The 16216-nt window shown below is 42.9% G+C and overlaps 3 protein-coding genes across 3 annotated transcripts; all 3 read left to right on the top strand.

The window, feature by feature from the left end:
- Positions 1–1112: 1112 nt before the first annotated feature.
- On the top strand, positions 1113–2009 carry LOC125311036 (ecto-ADP-ribosyltransferase 5-like). The gene has a single exon (XM_048268844.1). It carries the CDS (start codon positions 1113–1115, stop codon positions 2007–2009), a length of 897 nt encoding a protein of 298 aa, XP_048124801.1.
- A 550-nt stretch (positions 2010–2559) lies between these two features.
- On the top strand, positions 2560–5428 carry LOC125310825 (GPI-linked NAD(P)(+)--arginine ADP-ribosyltransferase 1-like). Its single transcript, XM_048268544.1, has 3 exons — positions 2560–2612; positions 3964–4031; positions 4138–5428. The coding sequence occupies exons 2-3, from the start codon at positions 3969–3971 to the stop codon at positions 4942–4944; spliced, it is 870 nt and encodes a 289-aa protein (XP_048124501.1). The 5' UTR covers positions 2560–2612; positions 3964–3968; the 3' UTR covers positions 4945–5428.
- A 1052-nt stretch (positions 5429–6480) lies between these two features.
- Positions 6481–8374, top strand: LOC125310833 (GPI-linked NAD(P)(+)--arginine ADP-ribosyltransferase 1-like). The gene is made up of 3 exons (XM_048268563.1): positions 6481–6566; positions 7359–7420; positions 7516–8374. The coding sequence occupies exons 2-3, from the start codon at positions 7364–7366 to the stop codon at positions 8260–8262; spliced, it is 804 nt and encodes a 267-aa protein (XP_048124520.1). The 5' UTR covers positions 6481–6566; positions 7359–7363; the 3' UTR covers positions 8263–8374.
- Positions 8375–16216: the final 7842 nt, after the last annotated feature.

Below are 16216 nucleotides of genomic sequence, written 5' to 3'. Positions count from 1 at the left end.
GGATTCTTTTTGGATGTACTAATTCCATTGCTGTTGGTTACCATTTTCTCTTACTTTATGGTAAGGGTACATGAATTATCATGAATTCATGTATGACTTAATTCAAAATTATGCATTTCGTTATTTCTTAATTGCATGGACCATCAGGAATGCACATTAGTTCATAGGCAGAAAATATAATCATCATGATTATCATGATAATCACCGTACCTAATGCTTTAGGCTACGTTAAGACTGCAGGCAAAAGTGGCCCAAATCTGGGCCAGGTCAGACTTCTTCAGAAGTAGTGTGAACACTCAAAAATCTTGCCCAGATTCCATGTGTGTTATCCACTGTCTTGCATTCAACCCCCTCCACATACATGAATGTATAATGTAACATTGCACATTGTTCATTAGAAGATACTTACAGAGTATACTGTCACATTGACAAGAAGACAAAACTGTTTTGACTATCTTAACATAAACAATGGCATCATGACTTGTCATTTTGATTGTACTGATGTTTCATTAATATTTGCTTTTCAGGCATAAACTAAGCATTTTGAGCAAGATATGTGCTTTCGCATTTTATCCACTATGTAGTGCAGTTTGCACTTATTGTTTTGTGAAATGCACTAACTGTTGTGCAAATGATTATTATGATTTGAGAAATGCACTAAAGCAACTGAGTAAAACTGTAAGATGATTCACTCTTGGCGTCCCCCTACAGTTGGGGCTATGTTGCTACCCAAACACAGAAAGTTGCTAGGCTGGTAATCGCCTCTAGAGGGCCGCTAACACAATGGCAGAAGTGCCGTTTGTCAAGTTATGTGCCATGAAAATGATTTTGGAAACGTAATGTTAAGGTAAAAAAAAAACTCTTAAAGGTGCCTTTAAAAAACACTTTTTTTTTTCATTTAAATTGAAATTGAACCTGCAAAATCTTACAAGATAATTTTTTGCAAACATGATCCTGGACATGCTGCAGAGAAGCGAAGACAACGAGGATGATGATGGTGAAGATGGCCTCACCTGCACTGATTCTTATCTTCACAGCTGGAGTTGCCCTTGGACAGGTAAACTGTGTTGCCATAGTATAGCACACTTGGGCACATCACCGTCTTTTCATTCATGTCTCAGATAACCAAGTCTCTAATAAGGGCCGATGATGTACTGTTGCTTCAGGATGAAAGACAAGCAGTCGAAGGACAGGCGCTTCCACTGGATATGGCGGTGGATTCGGTTGATGACCAATACCAGGGTTGTAGGGACAACATGGCAGAATTGGTGAAGACTGAATTTCTTCCACGTGAACTTCAAAACACGACAGTCTTTGGTAAAGCATGGAGAAACATAGAAACAAAGAACAATCTCTATTATTGTGACAACGATGTCTTGTCAAGGAACCATTGCATTGCTCTGTATGTGTACACTGATAATGATGTATATGCTGATTTCAATCAGGCTGATCGTAAAGGTAAACACAACTACACTACCGGGACTTATGAATGGTACTCACTCCAGTTTTACTTGACGGAGGCTGTCCAGATTCTAACAGGAAAACAAAATAACTGCAAAATAACATATCGTGGTACAAACCTCACTTTTGATAAAAGAAATGTTCTAGACAAAGTGGTCCGATTTGGCTCATTTGCATCCTCTTCTTTTGTTCTTGATGAAGCACAGAAATTTGGAACAAAATCTTGTTTTAATATCACTACGTGCTATGGTGCTGCAATGCAGAACTATTCCAAATATTCTTACGAGGAAGAGGTATTAATTCCTCCATACGAGAAGTTCATTGTCACTGATGTCTTAGAGAAAACAAAATATCCTGACCTCTGGTGTGACACTGTGTATGTGCTGAACAGCACTGGAACCAGAAGTGACCTGAACTGTGCCGTAGCAACAATACCAACAACAACAACAACAGTATCTGGCCAATCTCTCCCCTTGCATCTGGCAGATCAGTCTCTCTGGGTGGCCAGTCTGTGTGTCATAGCTTTATTTCAGACTGTTATGCAGTAGGTAGTGGGGAGCTTGCACACCTTGATAAATTATACTACAAGGTGCAGCTGTTATTCAGTAGGTAGTGGGGAGCCTGCACACCTTGATAAATGATACTACAGGTGTGCAGCTGTTATTCAGTAGGTAGTGGGGAGCCTGTAACAGGATGTCTTTGTACTTGTACTCTGCACAATGACAATAAAGTTGAATCTAATCTAATCTAATCTAATACACACACACACACACACATACCTCTCACTATCTGTATATGCATGTGTGTGTGTGTGTGTGTGTGTGTGTGTGTGTGTGTGTACTTCACTACACTACAAAACATGTTCTCACACTGAATAGTTGCAGAGAGGAAAATGAAATCATCTCACAATGCAACAACAGCACCCCCACACACACACACACACACACACACACACACACACCACACATGCATGCATGCACACACACTCACCACCGCACTTTAAAAAGCGTGGGAAAATAGTTTGTTTCCTGTTCATGACCTGAGAGATGATGCAGCCGTTTACAAGACTCACTAGAACAGTAGGCTGCACTAGTAGAAATCTCCTCCTCATCTCTCCTCCTCATCTGCTGTTCTACTGTGCCTCCATACAGGTAAGCCACCCCATAAAATTAATATATAATACAGTATATAGAGACATTTTTTACTATGATGTAATGTAAAATATGTGATGCGATCTGGGAAAACCCTTCACATTTTAAGTGCAATTTTACCAACTTATGATTCTGATACCATCCTAGCAGCATTTTGGGAGGATGGGATCCAGCATTTTGCTTCTCAAAACAGCTTTAAGTGAGACAAAAACGCTGGGGTACTTTTGGTTGGACCAAAACCAAAGCGAGACATTGTTCTTTTGTTCTTAGTAATCTGGGGAACTTGGCACACGGTCAAACCAAAACTAACAAGCCAGTCGGTGTCATCTTAGATGCAGAATTAAGTTTTAAGCCCCATATCAGTAAAGTTACTCAGACAGCCTATTCCCACCTGAGAAAAATTGCCAAAGTGCGGCCCTTTTTAACTCAACAAGATGGACATATAAAAACATATAAAGAAATTGGCACTCATACAGAACTCTGCGGCTAGACTTCTAACTAAGACCAAGAAGAGAGAACACATCACCCCTGTGTTGACTGAACTGCACTGGCTCCCTGTTTGGAAGTGGAGAAGCTGCTTTTATCCATTATGCCCCAAAACTATGGAACACCCTGCCTCTGAACATCAAGCAGGCGAGTTCAGTAAATATTTTTTAAAAAGATCTGAAAACATACCTGTATAAGAAAGCCTTTAGTTAACTCATCTTATCTTGTAGACTACTTTTTAAGGGAAAGGCAGAGAGCAACTGTGAGAACATACTAAGGCGCTAACCCATAGAGTCCACATCAACAGGCCTAAGCATTTGTTAGCCTAAGGATTTGTTATATATATATATATATATATGCTAAGTATCATATGGATCATAAATCATATGGATCATAAACGGCCACAGCAATGAAGGGAAATGACTGATAATGACTGACTCCTCTTTATTATTGTCTTACACGTTCCAAATGTAAAGTACTTTCAGCTGCATTCTGTATATAAATACAGATTTGCTATACAAATCAAGCTTATTACAAATAAAGCTTATTGTGATAGGAAGTGTCATTTTCAGTTTACTGCCTCTTGTATTCACACCTTACTATTGTGTGTATATATGTGAGTGTGTGTGTATGTGTGTGTGTGTGTTTGTGTGTGTGCATGTGTTTGTGCGTGTTTGTGTGTGTGTGTGTGTGTGTGTGTGTGTGTGTGTGTGTGTGTGCATGCACGCTAAGGCCATATGTAATTCTATACAGCTGCTCTATACAGTTACAGCTACAGTACATTACAGTATGCCGTTACAAGTATGACGTTATCAGCTGTGTGCTTGTTTTTAAACATCTTGTTGCGTTTGTTGACATCATTTAGGCAGAATGATGAACTCTGCTTTTCTCATTCTCATTCTCATTCTGACACCTGGAGCTGGCGTTGGAGAGGTAATCTCACCTCTAATCACACACAAAAAAATGATTACGTATCAATATGGTTGTATTCATGAGTTAATCATATGTGTGTTGGGTTACTTGGGTCTTGTTGCTGCAGGTGGAGTATCCATTGGACACGATGGAGATGTCAGTTGATGATCAGTACCAGGGCTGCACAACAAATATGTCACACTTGGTAGAGAATACATATCTAAAAAAGGAACTTGAGAGAACAAAGAACTTCAGTGCAGCTTGGAGTGAAGGCCAGCAGTGGTGTTCCAGTAATAAGAAAGGAGATAATTTGGGAGGAATTAATTACTGCACTGCCTTGTACGTGTATACTCTACTTGACCCACCGATATATAAAGCTTTCAATACTGACACTCGTGGTGGGAAAACTCAATACACAGGACAGACATATCAGTGGTATTCTCTTCACTTTTTGTTGACACGTGCAGTACAAGTTTTGAAGGATAGAGAGAGGAAAAATGGAACTGAATGCAGATCAGTGTATCGTGGTACAGGGGTTCCATTTAAAAAATATGTTTTGAACAAAGAGATTCGATTAGGCTCATTCACATCCTCTTCCCTCAAACTCAACGTGACAAAGAGTTTTGGAAATGTATCGTGTTTTGAAATCAACACATGCCATGGTGCCAACATCACAGAGTATTCTGCCAATCCAGATCAGGAAGAGGTACTGATTCCTCCATATGAGACGTTTAACGTCTCTCAAGTCTCAGAGAAAAGAAACAATCCTGGCCTGTGGTGCAACACTGTGTATAAGCTGCAGAGCACTGGGATCAAAACCAACCTGAACTGTTTTGGGGTGTCAAATCAGGCTTCAGGCAAATCTCTGATTTATCACACATATGTGTTGCCAGTCATGATTTCATTATTTTCTTACTCTGAAATACTATGCTGATCATTTCCTTTTACCAACATTTTAACCACTCAGTTTATTTCAAATCTTAAAAATATGGAGGTCAAAATATGAAAGGCCTAATCATTCACCTTTCTGATAATCCAGAACATAAAGGTACCTGGATGATCTGTATTTTTCTGATAGTCTGTAACATGCAGTGTAGTATCATTTAGACTGGGTGATGAGTAGTTCATGTTTGTGATAATGTTTCATGTATCAGTGTGTTCATGTATAGACTGGTCAGTCTGTCTGTCCTTTGCTCTGGGAGATGGCAACTCTTAGCATGGGTGATTAGCAGTGTTATTTCCCATACAGAAATTAAGTTTGTCTTATATTGTATTTTTTTAGGCAGTACACGATTCTCCTCCTTTATTATACATGTCATCACATTCCTCCTAATTTACTGTCTGATTTGGGCCTGCAATCTTTATCTTGTTTTGGTACGGCAATCTTCATCTTATGTTTTTTGGTACGGCAATCTTCATCTTATGTTTTTTGAGACTGCAATCTTTATCTTATGTTTTGGGACTGCAATCTTTATCTTATGTTTTCGGGACTGCAATCTTTATCTTATGTTTTTGTTTGTTTGTTTTGGCTTGCTTGCTTTGGTGTGTATCTTTTCTCTTTAAATCTCTTTAAGTTGTAAGCACTATACTTACAACTAGCCTTGCTAATTCTAGCACTTATCTTATATTTGGGGCAGCCGTGGCCCACTGGTTAGCACTCTGGACTTGTAACCGGAGGGTTGCCGGTTCGAGCCCCGACCAGTGGGCCGCGGCTGAAGTGCCCTTGTGCTGAAGTGCTACCTAATCCCTCGCTGCTCCCCGAGCGCCGCCGTTGAAGCAGGCAGCTCACTGCCCCGGGATTAGTGTGTGCTTCACCTCACTTTGTGCTGTTTGTGTTTCACTAATTCACCGATTGGGTTAAATGCAGAGACCAAATTTCCCTCACGGGATCAAAAAAGTATATATACTTATCTCCTGACTAGAACTGACACCTGACTGTATAAAAACAGCACTCACTGTTGCACCTTTTCTTATTGTACTCTACCTTTTAAATTGTTCTATTATTGTTCGGAGAATTGTTTTTAAAAGCTGTAAACTGTTTACCATGTTGTAAGTCACTTGAAAGTGCGTCAGCCAAATGTAATGTAATGTAATGTACTGTAATGTAATGTAATGTAATAAATTAAATGTGCTATGACACGCATACACGCACATTTGCATACACAGAGAGGAGCGTGAAACCAAAGATTGTCTAATTACAACTACTCACAATGCAGCCCCCCCCCCCCACACACACACACACACACATACACACCCACACACACACACACACACATACACGCACGCACAAACGCACACGCACACACACACACTTCACCACCCCCACAACATGTTATCTCACAATACAACGGTTTCACATCTAATTCACAGCATGAGAAAATATTTTGCTTCCTGTTCCTGACCAGAAACTGTCATGATGCAGCAGTAAAAAGGTCAGTTTACAGTCAGTCAGTTCTCCTGATCTCAGTGCAGCAGTTTATAAGTCACTTGACTTTACACATTGAGTCTGTTTTTTTCTGATCTCCTCGTCTGTTGTCCTACCTTGCCTCCATACAGGTAAGTCATGTGTACTGGTCTTTAGAAAACTCATTTTTCACTTTTACGTAATATAACATATAAAACAAATCCATATACTGAGAACTTGCAGACAAAGAGGAGCTGGCTAGAATCTCCAGATATGCTCCAGTTAGTAATGTTGGATTTCTGACAGAATTAACCATATTTTCACATACGCCATTAAGGTGCATTTTTTATACACCTGTGCCTTCTTTTTAGGAGAAGTATTTCATTTCAGCAGGTGTCTTTCGTTACATCGCAGAAAGGATATTCTAGCCTAAATTTTGACTAGACTGAAAATCTGACATGATATTTACCCAGTTCATTAAATTAGTATTAGTTCCACACATGCATACAAGTGTTATGTAGTTGATGGCACAATGTAAATCAATTGATAACCCAATGGATGTGTTTCGTCATAGTTCTGGAGAGAACATTTCCACATTCATTTCACTCTTGATACGTCTGACCGTAAACGGAAGCTTTGTGCGTGAGGCCCCAGAGAGAGGATGAGGGGAAGGCAGACAGCAACTGTGGCCCCTCAGTGGAGGGTGACAGCCCCGCCACATCATTTCCTGTTTACTGCCTCTTGCATTCACACCTTACTGGTGTGTGTGTGTGTGAGAGAGAGAGAGAGAGAGAGATGTGTGACTGTGGTGTGTGTGCATGCGTGCGTGCGTGCTTGTGTGTGTATGTGTGCGCATGCATACTAAGGCCATATGCAACTCTATACAGCTATTCTTTACAGTTACATTTTTCAAAGATCTTGTTGCATTTGTTGACATTATTTAGGCGGAATGATGAAATCTGCTGTACTGGTTCTCATCCTGACAACTGGAGTTACCTTTGGAAAGGTAACCTCACCATTGATCCCTTGCAAAAACATGATTACGCATAAGATAAAATGACCATATGTGTGTTGAGTTATTCGTGTGTCTTCTTCCTGCAGGAGGAGTACGCATTGGACATGGCGGACAACTCTGTTGATGATCAGTACCAGGAATGCACAGAGAAGATGTCACGCATGGTTGAGAATACTTATCTAAAAGATGAACTGAAGAGGTCAAAGAACTTCAGCGCAGCTTGGAGTGAAGGCCAGCAGTGGTGTTCCAGTAATAAGAAAGGAGATAATTTGGGAGGAATTAATTACTGCACTGCCTTGTACGTGTATACTCTACTTGACCCACCGATATATAAAGCTTTCAATACTGACACTCGTTGTGGGAAAACTCAATACACAGGACAGACATATCAGTGGTATTCTCTTCACTTTTTGTTGACACGTGCAGTACAAGTTCTGAAGGATAGAGAAAGGAAAAATGGAACTGAATGCAGATCAGTGTATCGTGGTACAGGGGTTCCATTTAAAAAAGATGTTTTGCACAAAGAGATTCGATTAGCCTCATTTACATCCTCTTCCCTCAAACTCAACGTGACAAAGAGTTTTGGAAATGTGTCGTGTTTTGAAATCAACACATGCCATGGTGCCAATATCACAGAGTATTCCGCCAATCCAGATCAGGAAGAGGTCCTGATTCCTCCATATGAGACCTTTAAAGTCACAGAAGTCAACAATCCTGGTCTCTGGTGTAAAACTGTCTATAAGCTGCAGAGCACTGGGATCAAAAGCAACCTGAACTGTTCAGAGGCGCTAACAAGCAAGGCTTCGTCAGACCAGCACATCGACGAACTTTGATTTGGTACACATCCGCCACCGCCTTTTAGGGGAAAGCAGATCGCTTTGATTGAGTGGAAACCAATGGAGCAGCATCAACGTGGGGAGGGAAAAGGGCTAATGGGAGTCAGGTTTCTGGTTGATATACAAGGATACAAGGATACAAGGAAGTTTATTGTCACATGCATATAGTTACTGGATGTAAGAAATGCAGTGAAATTATGTCTGGTGTCAGCCTATTTGTGCATTTATTGGGGGGGGGGCAAAAGTGCAGTAGAAGAGGGGTTTAGTAGATTAAGTGGCAAGGGCTGCATAAGAAAGGTGGGGGGAGGATTGGGATTGGGGGCACCAACAAGGAGCACCAAGAGCAACAGGGGCAAGGAAAAACTCCCTTACTAAGGAAGAAACCTTGGGCAGATCCACGGCTCAAGGGGCTAACCCAACTGCCAGGGGTCTTTGTGTGTGTGTGTGTTGGGGGATGACAAGGGGAGATGGGATAGTGTGCTGGGTATGTGGGGAGAGGGCAGTGTGCAATATGTCATGAGACAATGTGCTGTGTATTGGGGGGGGGCAGTGTGCTGTAAGTATGTTGCGGATGTGTGTTGGAGAAGCTTCCTGATGAAATAATGTGCTTAATGGACTTACTATTGCAAGCAGAGTACTGTATGTATGATGTATGTGAGTGATGACAGTGAAGATGTGTGTGTGGGTGGGAGGGGAGTGGAGCAGTGACTGTGTGTGAATGTGTGTAGTGTGTGTGTGGGTAGGTGGGGGCAGTGTGTTGTAAGTATGTAGAGGATGTGTGTTGGAGAAGATCCTGAAGACAATGTGCTGTGTATGTAGGGGGCAGTGTGCAGCAAGTATGTAGAGGAGGCTTACTGTAGCAAGCAGTGTGCTGTATGTATGTATATTTTACATATATATTATTATTCGGCTACTCTCATTTTGCGTTCATTGACTGTGGTTTGTGTTGCATTCATTAATCGACTTGTTAAGAAGTCCTTCCTCAAGTGGCCGCGACAGAAAGATCGCTAAGGCCTCTTGCACACTGTCTCCACGGCGTGAGCGTGCACACTGTCTGTGTGACATGCACGTCTCAGACGTCTCTTTTAATATTCAGCGGGGCCGCCACAGTGCCGCAGGCATTGTGCAAACGGCCTAAGGGCTGTTTCAGGCACGTTTCACCCCGGGTTCATGGTATGAACGCGGCGTGTCTGCTGCGTGTCAGTTGCGTGCCGCTCACCAGAAACGTGTCTGACGCTGCGCTGCGGCGGCCTCGCTGCCAATTAAAACGTCTCTACATTTTTTTTCTTTACTGTTTTGAATGGAAACGCTTCCAACACGCTTGCGTGTCTCATGAAAAATAGGCGTCGGTCCTATTCCTTGCATGCACTTGTTTTCGGCGTGGCTCGAGCTGTGCCTGAGACGTGCGTGTCACGCAGGCGGTGTGCAAGCTCTAACCTGTTAACATGGGAGCCGAAATAAAAACGGACACGCAACGCAGCTGACACCCTCACGCCACGCACCCGGTGTGAAACGGGCCTCAGACCAGGTGTGTGGCGTGAACATCGCATGTCTGTTATGTGTCAGTTGCGTGGCGGCTGCGTGCCAGTTTTCTATGTCTTTGCTTACAAGAAACGTTTGACGCTCACTCCATGCACCCGGTCTGAAACGACTGTCTTGCTCTTAAACTGCACCAATTAACGTAATTATGCTCTCCTGTTAACTTCGGGAAATAGACCCTAGGTTGTTTTTGCTCCTTTCCATTTCTGTTAGGCTATTTGCAGGTGTGCCCATTCACGGGATACTAAACGTCATTAACCACCTTAGTCCAGACTAGAAGATTGGAAACTTATCATGGTTTAAACTTACATTGTACTATGTCAGAACAAGTCGTAATTTTGATGTTGGTTAGTTGAACAATGCATCATACCACATTAGTAAAAAGCTAACCTCCGTAGTTGTACAGGAAATGCACCCCAGACTGGGTGATGAGTATTTAAGTTGTAAGTTATATTGTATTGTGTTGTAATTTCTTATGTAGTATATGGGAACATCGGCCCTCCCTGAATTCTCTGTTTTGGCTTGTTGTGTACTTATTCTCTTTACTTTGATGCACACTGAGTCTTTCAAATAAATGTGCCATTATAAACTTGACTTGAGTCTCAAATGGCATTAACATTGGGATCCAGATCATCCAACACACATGCACGCACACACACACGCTCAAGCACGCACGCACATACATACACACACACACACATACAAACACACACACACACACACACACACACACACACACACACACACACACACTTCACCTTCTACATTACAGTCATCCTCTCTCTATATGTTATTTCATAATATGTAACATGCAGTGTGGCATGGCTGATTTGTAGGCCTATTTTATTATAAATTTCTGATAATCTGTAACATTACATTATATTACATTTGGCTGACGCATTTTTAACCAAAGCGACTAACAACATGGTAACAGATTAAGTTTTAACGCAATTCTCAACAATTTTAGGACAATTTAAAAAACGGTAGAGTACAATAAGAATAAGTGCATCAGTGAGTGCTGTTTTTAACAGTTGAGTGTCAGTTTAAGACAGCTGGTAGCCTGGGTTTTCCCATGCTGCCTTACACGTGCGATTTTATTTACGCTGCTAGGCAGCCTGGATTCCATGGAGCAAATTTTGGCCTCAGTTTGGGGACCAATTACGGTCAAGGGAGGGAGGGCAGCAAGACGATGACGACACACCGAAGCCGTTATGAGCTACGTACAGACGCATTTGTTAGACATTCGTAGCACCCAATAAACGGCTCTGGGCATTCGTAAACCACATTTCAAATACGAGAAAATGAATGTCTAGTTCCCAGACTATCCCATCTCAATGATATGAGGTCTGAGTTAGCCAGGCTAGACGGCTGGTAAGTGCTGGTATCAGCATGACTAAGTGGTGTTATGAGAGGAGATGTTCTCTAAAGAGCTGGGTCTTCAGGAGTTTTTTAAAAATGGAGAGGATTGTCCCTGCCCTTGTAGGAACTGGCAGTGTGTTCCACCAACGAGGAACAACAGATGAGAAAAGTTTGGATTGGCCTGAGCGTACCGATGGTAAAGCTAGACGTCGTTCGTCTGAGGAGCGCAGCGGTAGCGTATGTCTGTATGAGGCCATTCAAGTAGGTGGGAGCAGAACCGGAGACTACTAACATGCAGAGTGGTATCATTTAAACTGGGAGATGTGTAGTTTCTGATGTTTCTGATAATCTGTAACATTCAGTGTGGTATCATTTATACTGGGTGATGAGTAGATCATGTTTGTGATAATGTTTCATGTATCAGTGTGTTCATGTATAGACCTGTAAGTCTGTCTGTATAGACCTGTCAGTCTGTCTTTGCTCAGGGAGATGGTAACTCTTAGCATGGGTGATTACAATGTACAAGTTACAACTAGCAGTGTTATTTCCCATACAGAAATGAAGTTCTATTGTGTTGTGGTGTATTGTATTGTATTGTATTGTGTTGTATTGTATTGTATTTTCTTAGACAGTATATGATTCTCCTCCTTTTCCTATAAATGTCATCACATTCCTCCTAGTTTACTGTCTCTGATTTGGAACTGCAATCTTTATCTTATGTTTTGGCTTGTTGAGTAGGCCACCTTTTCTCTTTAAGTCTACAGTATATAAATGAAATGTGCTATAAATGATTAAAGTAGCATACATAAGATAGCATCGGCGTGTTTTGGACTGTTTGCTGGCAACACCCAGAATGCTGTGCGGGAGGTTTATGGTTTATTTAGGAATTATGTGTGCTGTATACTGGTCTGCGTGTAGCCCTTCTTGGTTCTCTGGTGTGTGAATGTGACTACCCTGTTCGTGCATCGGTGTGTGTGAATTTGCATAGGTGCCAACTCTCACACATTGGCCGTGAGACACACGCATTTTAATAGTTTCACACACTCACACGCCACACCCCCGATTTCTTACGCTGACGTGTCAACACGGTCGGTCAGATGCCTGAAAAATGAGTTTAGCCTATCTAGACCTGTTGTCAGAGACGGTGAGAGGGTTCAAGAGCACCCCCTGTCTGTGGAATTTTCTAAATTTTCTTTCATTTGCGATGCTTCAGAAGCCATCCCAGGCGCATTCCCCCCCCCCGCATTTCCCCGGCTTCAGGTATGCTTTGAGTATTATTGAGTATTTTTCACGCTGAAGTGTCAACCTGGTAGGTCAAATACCTGGCAGATGAGGTTCAACTAAACTAAACCTATACATATGATATCACACATCGTGAACATGAACGAATCTAAGCTTTCCAATGATATTAGCGCCAAGTTGCTGTGATAAATGGTTCCCGAGTGCACTTTAGGCTAATCATATGCATTTTGCACACAGTGCACACCCATTACTCTCGGTTTAATATTTCACTAACCCTTCACACAACACGTGGCAAACCCAATATCAGAATAAACAGCAAACCGTACCGAATACGAGGATATAAAGCATGCCTAGCAACTATAACAACCTGTTAAAATGTAGACCTACCAGAATTCATGAAAGTACGTCTAGTTCATCATTTTATTTAATGGTGTAATATTAGGGCCATTGCCATAGGCTATGGAGCAGGGCCGGTTCTCCACACTAGGCCCAGCAAGTTAATAAAGGCCCCCTCCCCCTATCTCCCCTTCAGTCAAACTTGCGACAGGTAGCCTACAGTTATAGCGACAGCAAGTGCCTACAATTATAAGAAGATGAAGCGGATTTACCCTTCAGGGCATGAAAAACGAAAGAGGAAATTACAGGAGAATGAACAGCGGGAACAACACTCGGGTAAAGCCGTGTTCGTTCGTTTAATGTCGACAAATAATATTACTACGCAAGGCTCCCACCCTCGTATAATGGATCCGACGCCTATGGGGTCAAGTGCCCGTATGCACGCGCTTAGCCTACTCGAGGTGACGCAATGTGACAACGCTGAGCGCACCAGACACCACGCGCAGACAGTCGTAGGCCTGTAGCGAAGTTTGACAAGAAATGGAAGCTACTTTTCTTACAGTTCTTCTAGCTGTTTGCAGGTACGCTCTCTGTAAAGAGGCACACATCTTTGATGGGGATGTTGTTAATTTCGCTGTTGGGGTCGATAAACTGTTAGTCCTCACGGATAGGCCTACTCAGCTTCACCAGATGCGGCTCGACCTCAACCCAGAGACGCGGAAAGAAATATAAAATGCAACAACTTCAAACAAAGTGATGACTTTCTTTTCATCAGTAACGGCGCAGTGATAACATGTGGAACATACGACTGCGGATACTGTGAAGTTCTTGACATCAATAATATTTCCAAGACGATACACAAGGAAACCATGATCGGCATTGGAGCCTATCCAAACATAGCGGTTATTATTGACCATGGACATGGAGATAACAAATACTTAATGGCGGGGGAAAACACAGAAAAATCAGAATGTGAGATCGATGGCCTGGTAACATTGCGGGACACAAAAGATGGACAGTTTACAGGTGGAATTTTCTCTAAAACAGACATCCATGGCAGTGGCGCAAAAAGTGGGTATGCGCTATGCGGCACATAGGGGCGCAGCTCCATGGGGGCGCCAAAGCGATGTTAAAAAAAATAATATATTTGGTATTTTCTATATGTAGCTACTGCTGTCCGTTTCTAAATCATTTCAACATTTTCTCAATGTTCTATAACATTTTAGAGCACTAACAGGCTAGAGTAGGCGCCCTATCTCATAAGATTCCATCATAGAATTTTGACATAGAAGAGGGAGTGGGGGCGCCGTGGACGAACAGATAGGCCTCTGACGAGTAGTGAGTTGCCGTCTATGGAAAAAGATGGATACAGCAAAAAAACCTGTTGACGACTAAAAATAGAAAAAGAAAGAGGGAAAAGGAGATGGCATGTCAAGGGATGCAACAGCAGTTAAATAAGTGGATGGTGAAAGGCAACAGGTAGGATTTAAAGTGATGACGTCTGTACTTGGAGGCTTGCAAATATGAATGTTAACAGACTAACTAGCGTTTGTTAAGCATAATGCCGATTGAAACATAGCCTATTCCATTCAGATAGCTGGGTGGCTACCATGATTAAACTGCACTTTTAATGGCCAACTGCAAACAGAAATGTCATGCTAGCAGCAACATGTTTCCATATCCTAACAATGAAGGCTCCTTGTAATAACTTAATATTGTGTTGTCAATGTGGTGCAAACAAACAAGGCTAGAGTGCCTATCAGCCTTATCCATTGTGAGCAATAGCTGGAAAAAGGACATTATGAGAACCGTTTAGACTCTCTTAAAGTGGCAATGCACCATTTATCAATAGGCTACTTATCAAGTATAACATCAAGTTAAACATTAAATTGGCAGCATTTCTTTAAAAACATATTCAATAGACACTAATGCAAAGTAATAGTGTAAATTGTTGGCCTTTTGTTTTGCTTTAGTTGTTTGTGTTTTTTTTTTTTTTTTTTTGGGGGCAATTGTTGTTGCATACCCCTCAAAAATGGGTAGCTGCGCCCTGATCCATGGGATGCCGTCCGCAAGCATTCACAATATTAGTGGCTCAGGAGTAGAGTTTGTCGATGGCTTCCAGCACACATGCCCATGACCTCGAGGAAGCAGAACGACTCGAGCTTGTAAATAGCAGAGATTGCTCCCGGTTCAGTCTCTCACCTTGATCGCCTCATCTGAGACCTGTGATACGTTGAGTACGTTACTTTCACTGCTTTCTTGCTTTGACTGTGTTTGTTAGTCTGCATGTGGCAGTAACCTGTGTTTTTTCAGGAAACTTCGTTTAACTTTGTTTAACTTTGTTTAACTTGTTGGCGCTTTTTCCTGAGTTCACCCCCATACCGCCGCGGCGGAGGGGCTAGTGTGAGCCTGCTGCCTGCGTTAAGCGCACTGCTTTCGGGCTGCCCGTTTCAGTGTTATTTTCCTTTTGTGTGTGCCAGGTTTCGGGTTGTTGTTTGTTAACTACTGTGTACCTTATCTGGCTGTTCGACCTGGAGTTGGACTTGGTGTGAGCCTGCTGGAGTGCGTTTAGCACCGGCGTGGGCCACCGTTATTATTTCTGTTTACTGCTCTGGCAGCGGAACCTGTGTGGGCCTGATCAGTGCGTATGTGCTTTCGGCAGCTTAGGCGCTAATGTTACTGTGTGCTTCTTGTTAGCTTTGTTGTTGTGTGCTAGGCTACTTGCAAAAGGTAAGTTTAGCTGTTTGTGTCTGCTAGGTGCAGTCTTGCACGCGAGATCACGGGCTGCTGTGTGTATCTGTTGTGTACCCGTTGCTGCTGTCCGCGGCTAGCTGGAACCAGTGTGAGCCTGCTAAGCGTGTCCGCCGCGCTGCTTCAGGTCACCGTGTACTGTATTACACCACTGCTGTATCTCTTTACGGGCTGCTGCTTGCAGACCCAGTCGCGTTAATGCGGCCAAGGTAAGTGCCTTATTGTATTGTATTGTATTGTGTTGTATTGCATTGTGTTTTTTTTTCTGTGGTAGGCAATGGCGGCACACTACTGCAGAGTCTGTAGGGCCACGATGGCCCCAATGATCGGGCATAGAGAGTGTCCCGCTTGCCTTGGGGCCGCCCACCTCCTGGAGGATGTCGACAGCCCCTGCAGCGCAGCCTGTGACCTTCCTAGGGAGGAACGGCTCCGCCGGGCTGACCAGGCATGTGGCCACGTGCGTGGACGGGACAGGCGGCGCTCACCCGACCGACCATCCCACTCTCATAGGCATGGCCGTAAGCATACGCACAAGCGTAAACGGCAACATGAGTCCCCTTCCAGGCATGATCAGGTGGAGGTCCCTGGACCTGCTAAGCGCTCGGCTCCAGCTGCCGTGACCGAGGGTAATGGCACGGAGTCGCTTCAGATTCTCTCAGCTCTCCAGGCTCTGGCTAGGAGGATGGACAGGCTGGAGGGTCTCCAGGGCACGTCATCCCCTTCT

Source organism: Alosa alosa, chromosome 17 (assembly GCF_017589495.1).
Source record: "Alosa alosa isolate M-15738 ecotype Scorff River chromosome 17, AALO_Geno_1.1, whole genome shotgun sequence".
NCBI classification, from domain to species: domain Eukaryota; kingdom Metazoa; phylum Chordata; class Actinopteri; order Clupeiformes; family Clupeidae; genus Alosa; species Alosa alosa.
The sequence above is the reverse complement of the archived record's forward strand: the minus strand, read 5'-3'. Positions and strand labels throughout refer to the sequence as shown.

Bases quoted from the DNA above. Each gene is read 5' to 3' on its own strand.
- LOC125310825 (XM_048268544.1), top strand. From the start codon at position 3,969: ATGATGAACTCTGCTTTTCTCATTCTCATTCTCATTCTGACACCTGGA. The intron at 4,032-4,137 runs GTAATCTCACCT...TTGTTGCTGCAG, and splicing joins CTGGAGCTGGCGTTGGAGAG to GTGGAGTATCCATTGGACAC.
- LOC125311036 (XM_048268844.1), top strand. From the start codon at position 1,113: ATGTCTCAGATAACCAAGTCTCTAATAAGGGCCGATGATGTACTGTTG.
- LOC125310833 (XM_048268563.1), top strand. From the start codon at position 7,364: ATGATGAAATCTGCTGTACTGGTTCTCATCCTGACAACTGGAGTTACC. The intron at 7,421-7,515 runs GTAACCTCACCA...TTCTTCCTGCAG, and splicing joins CTGGAGTTACCTTTGGAAAG to GAGGAGTACGCATTGGACAT.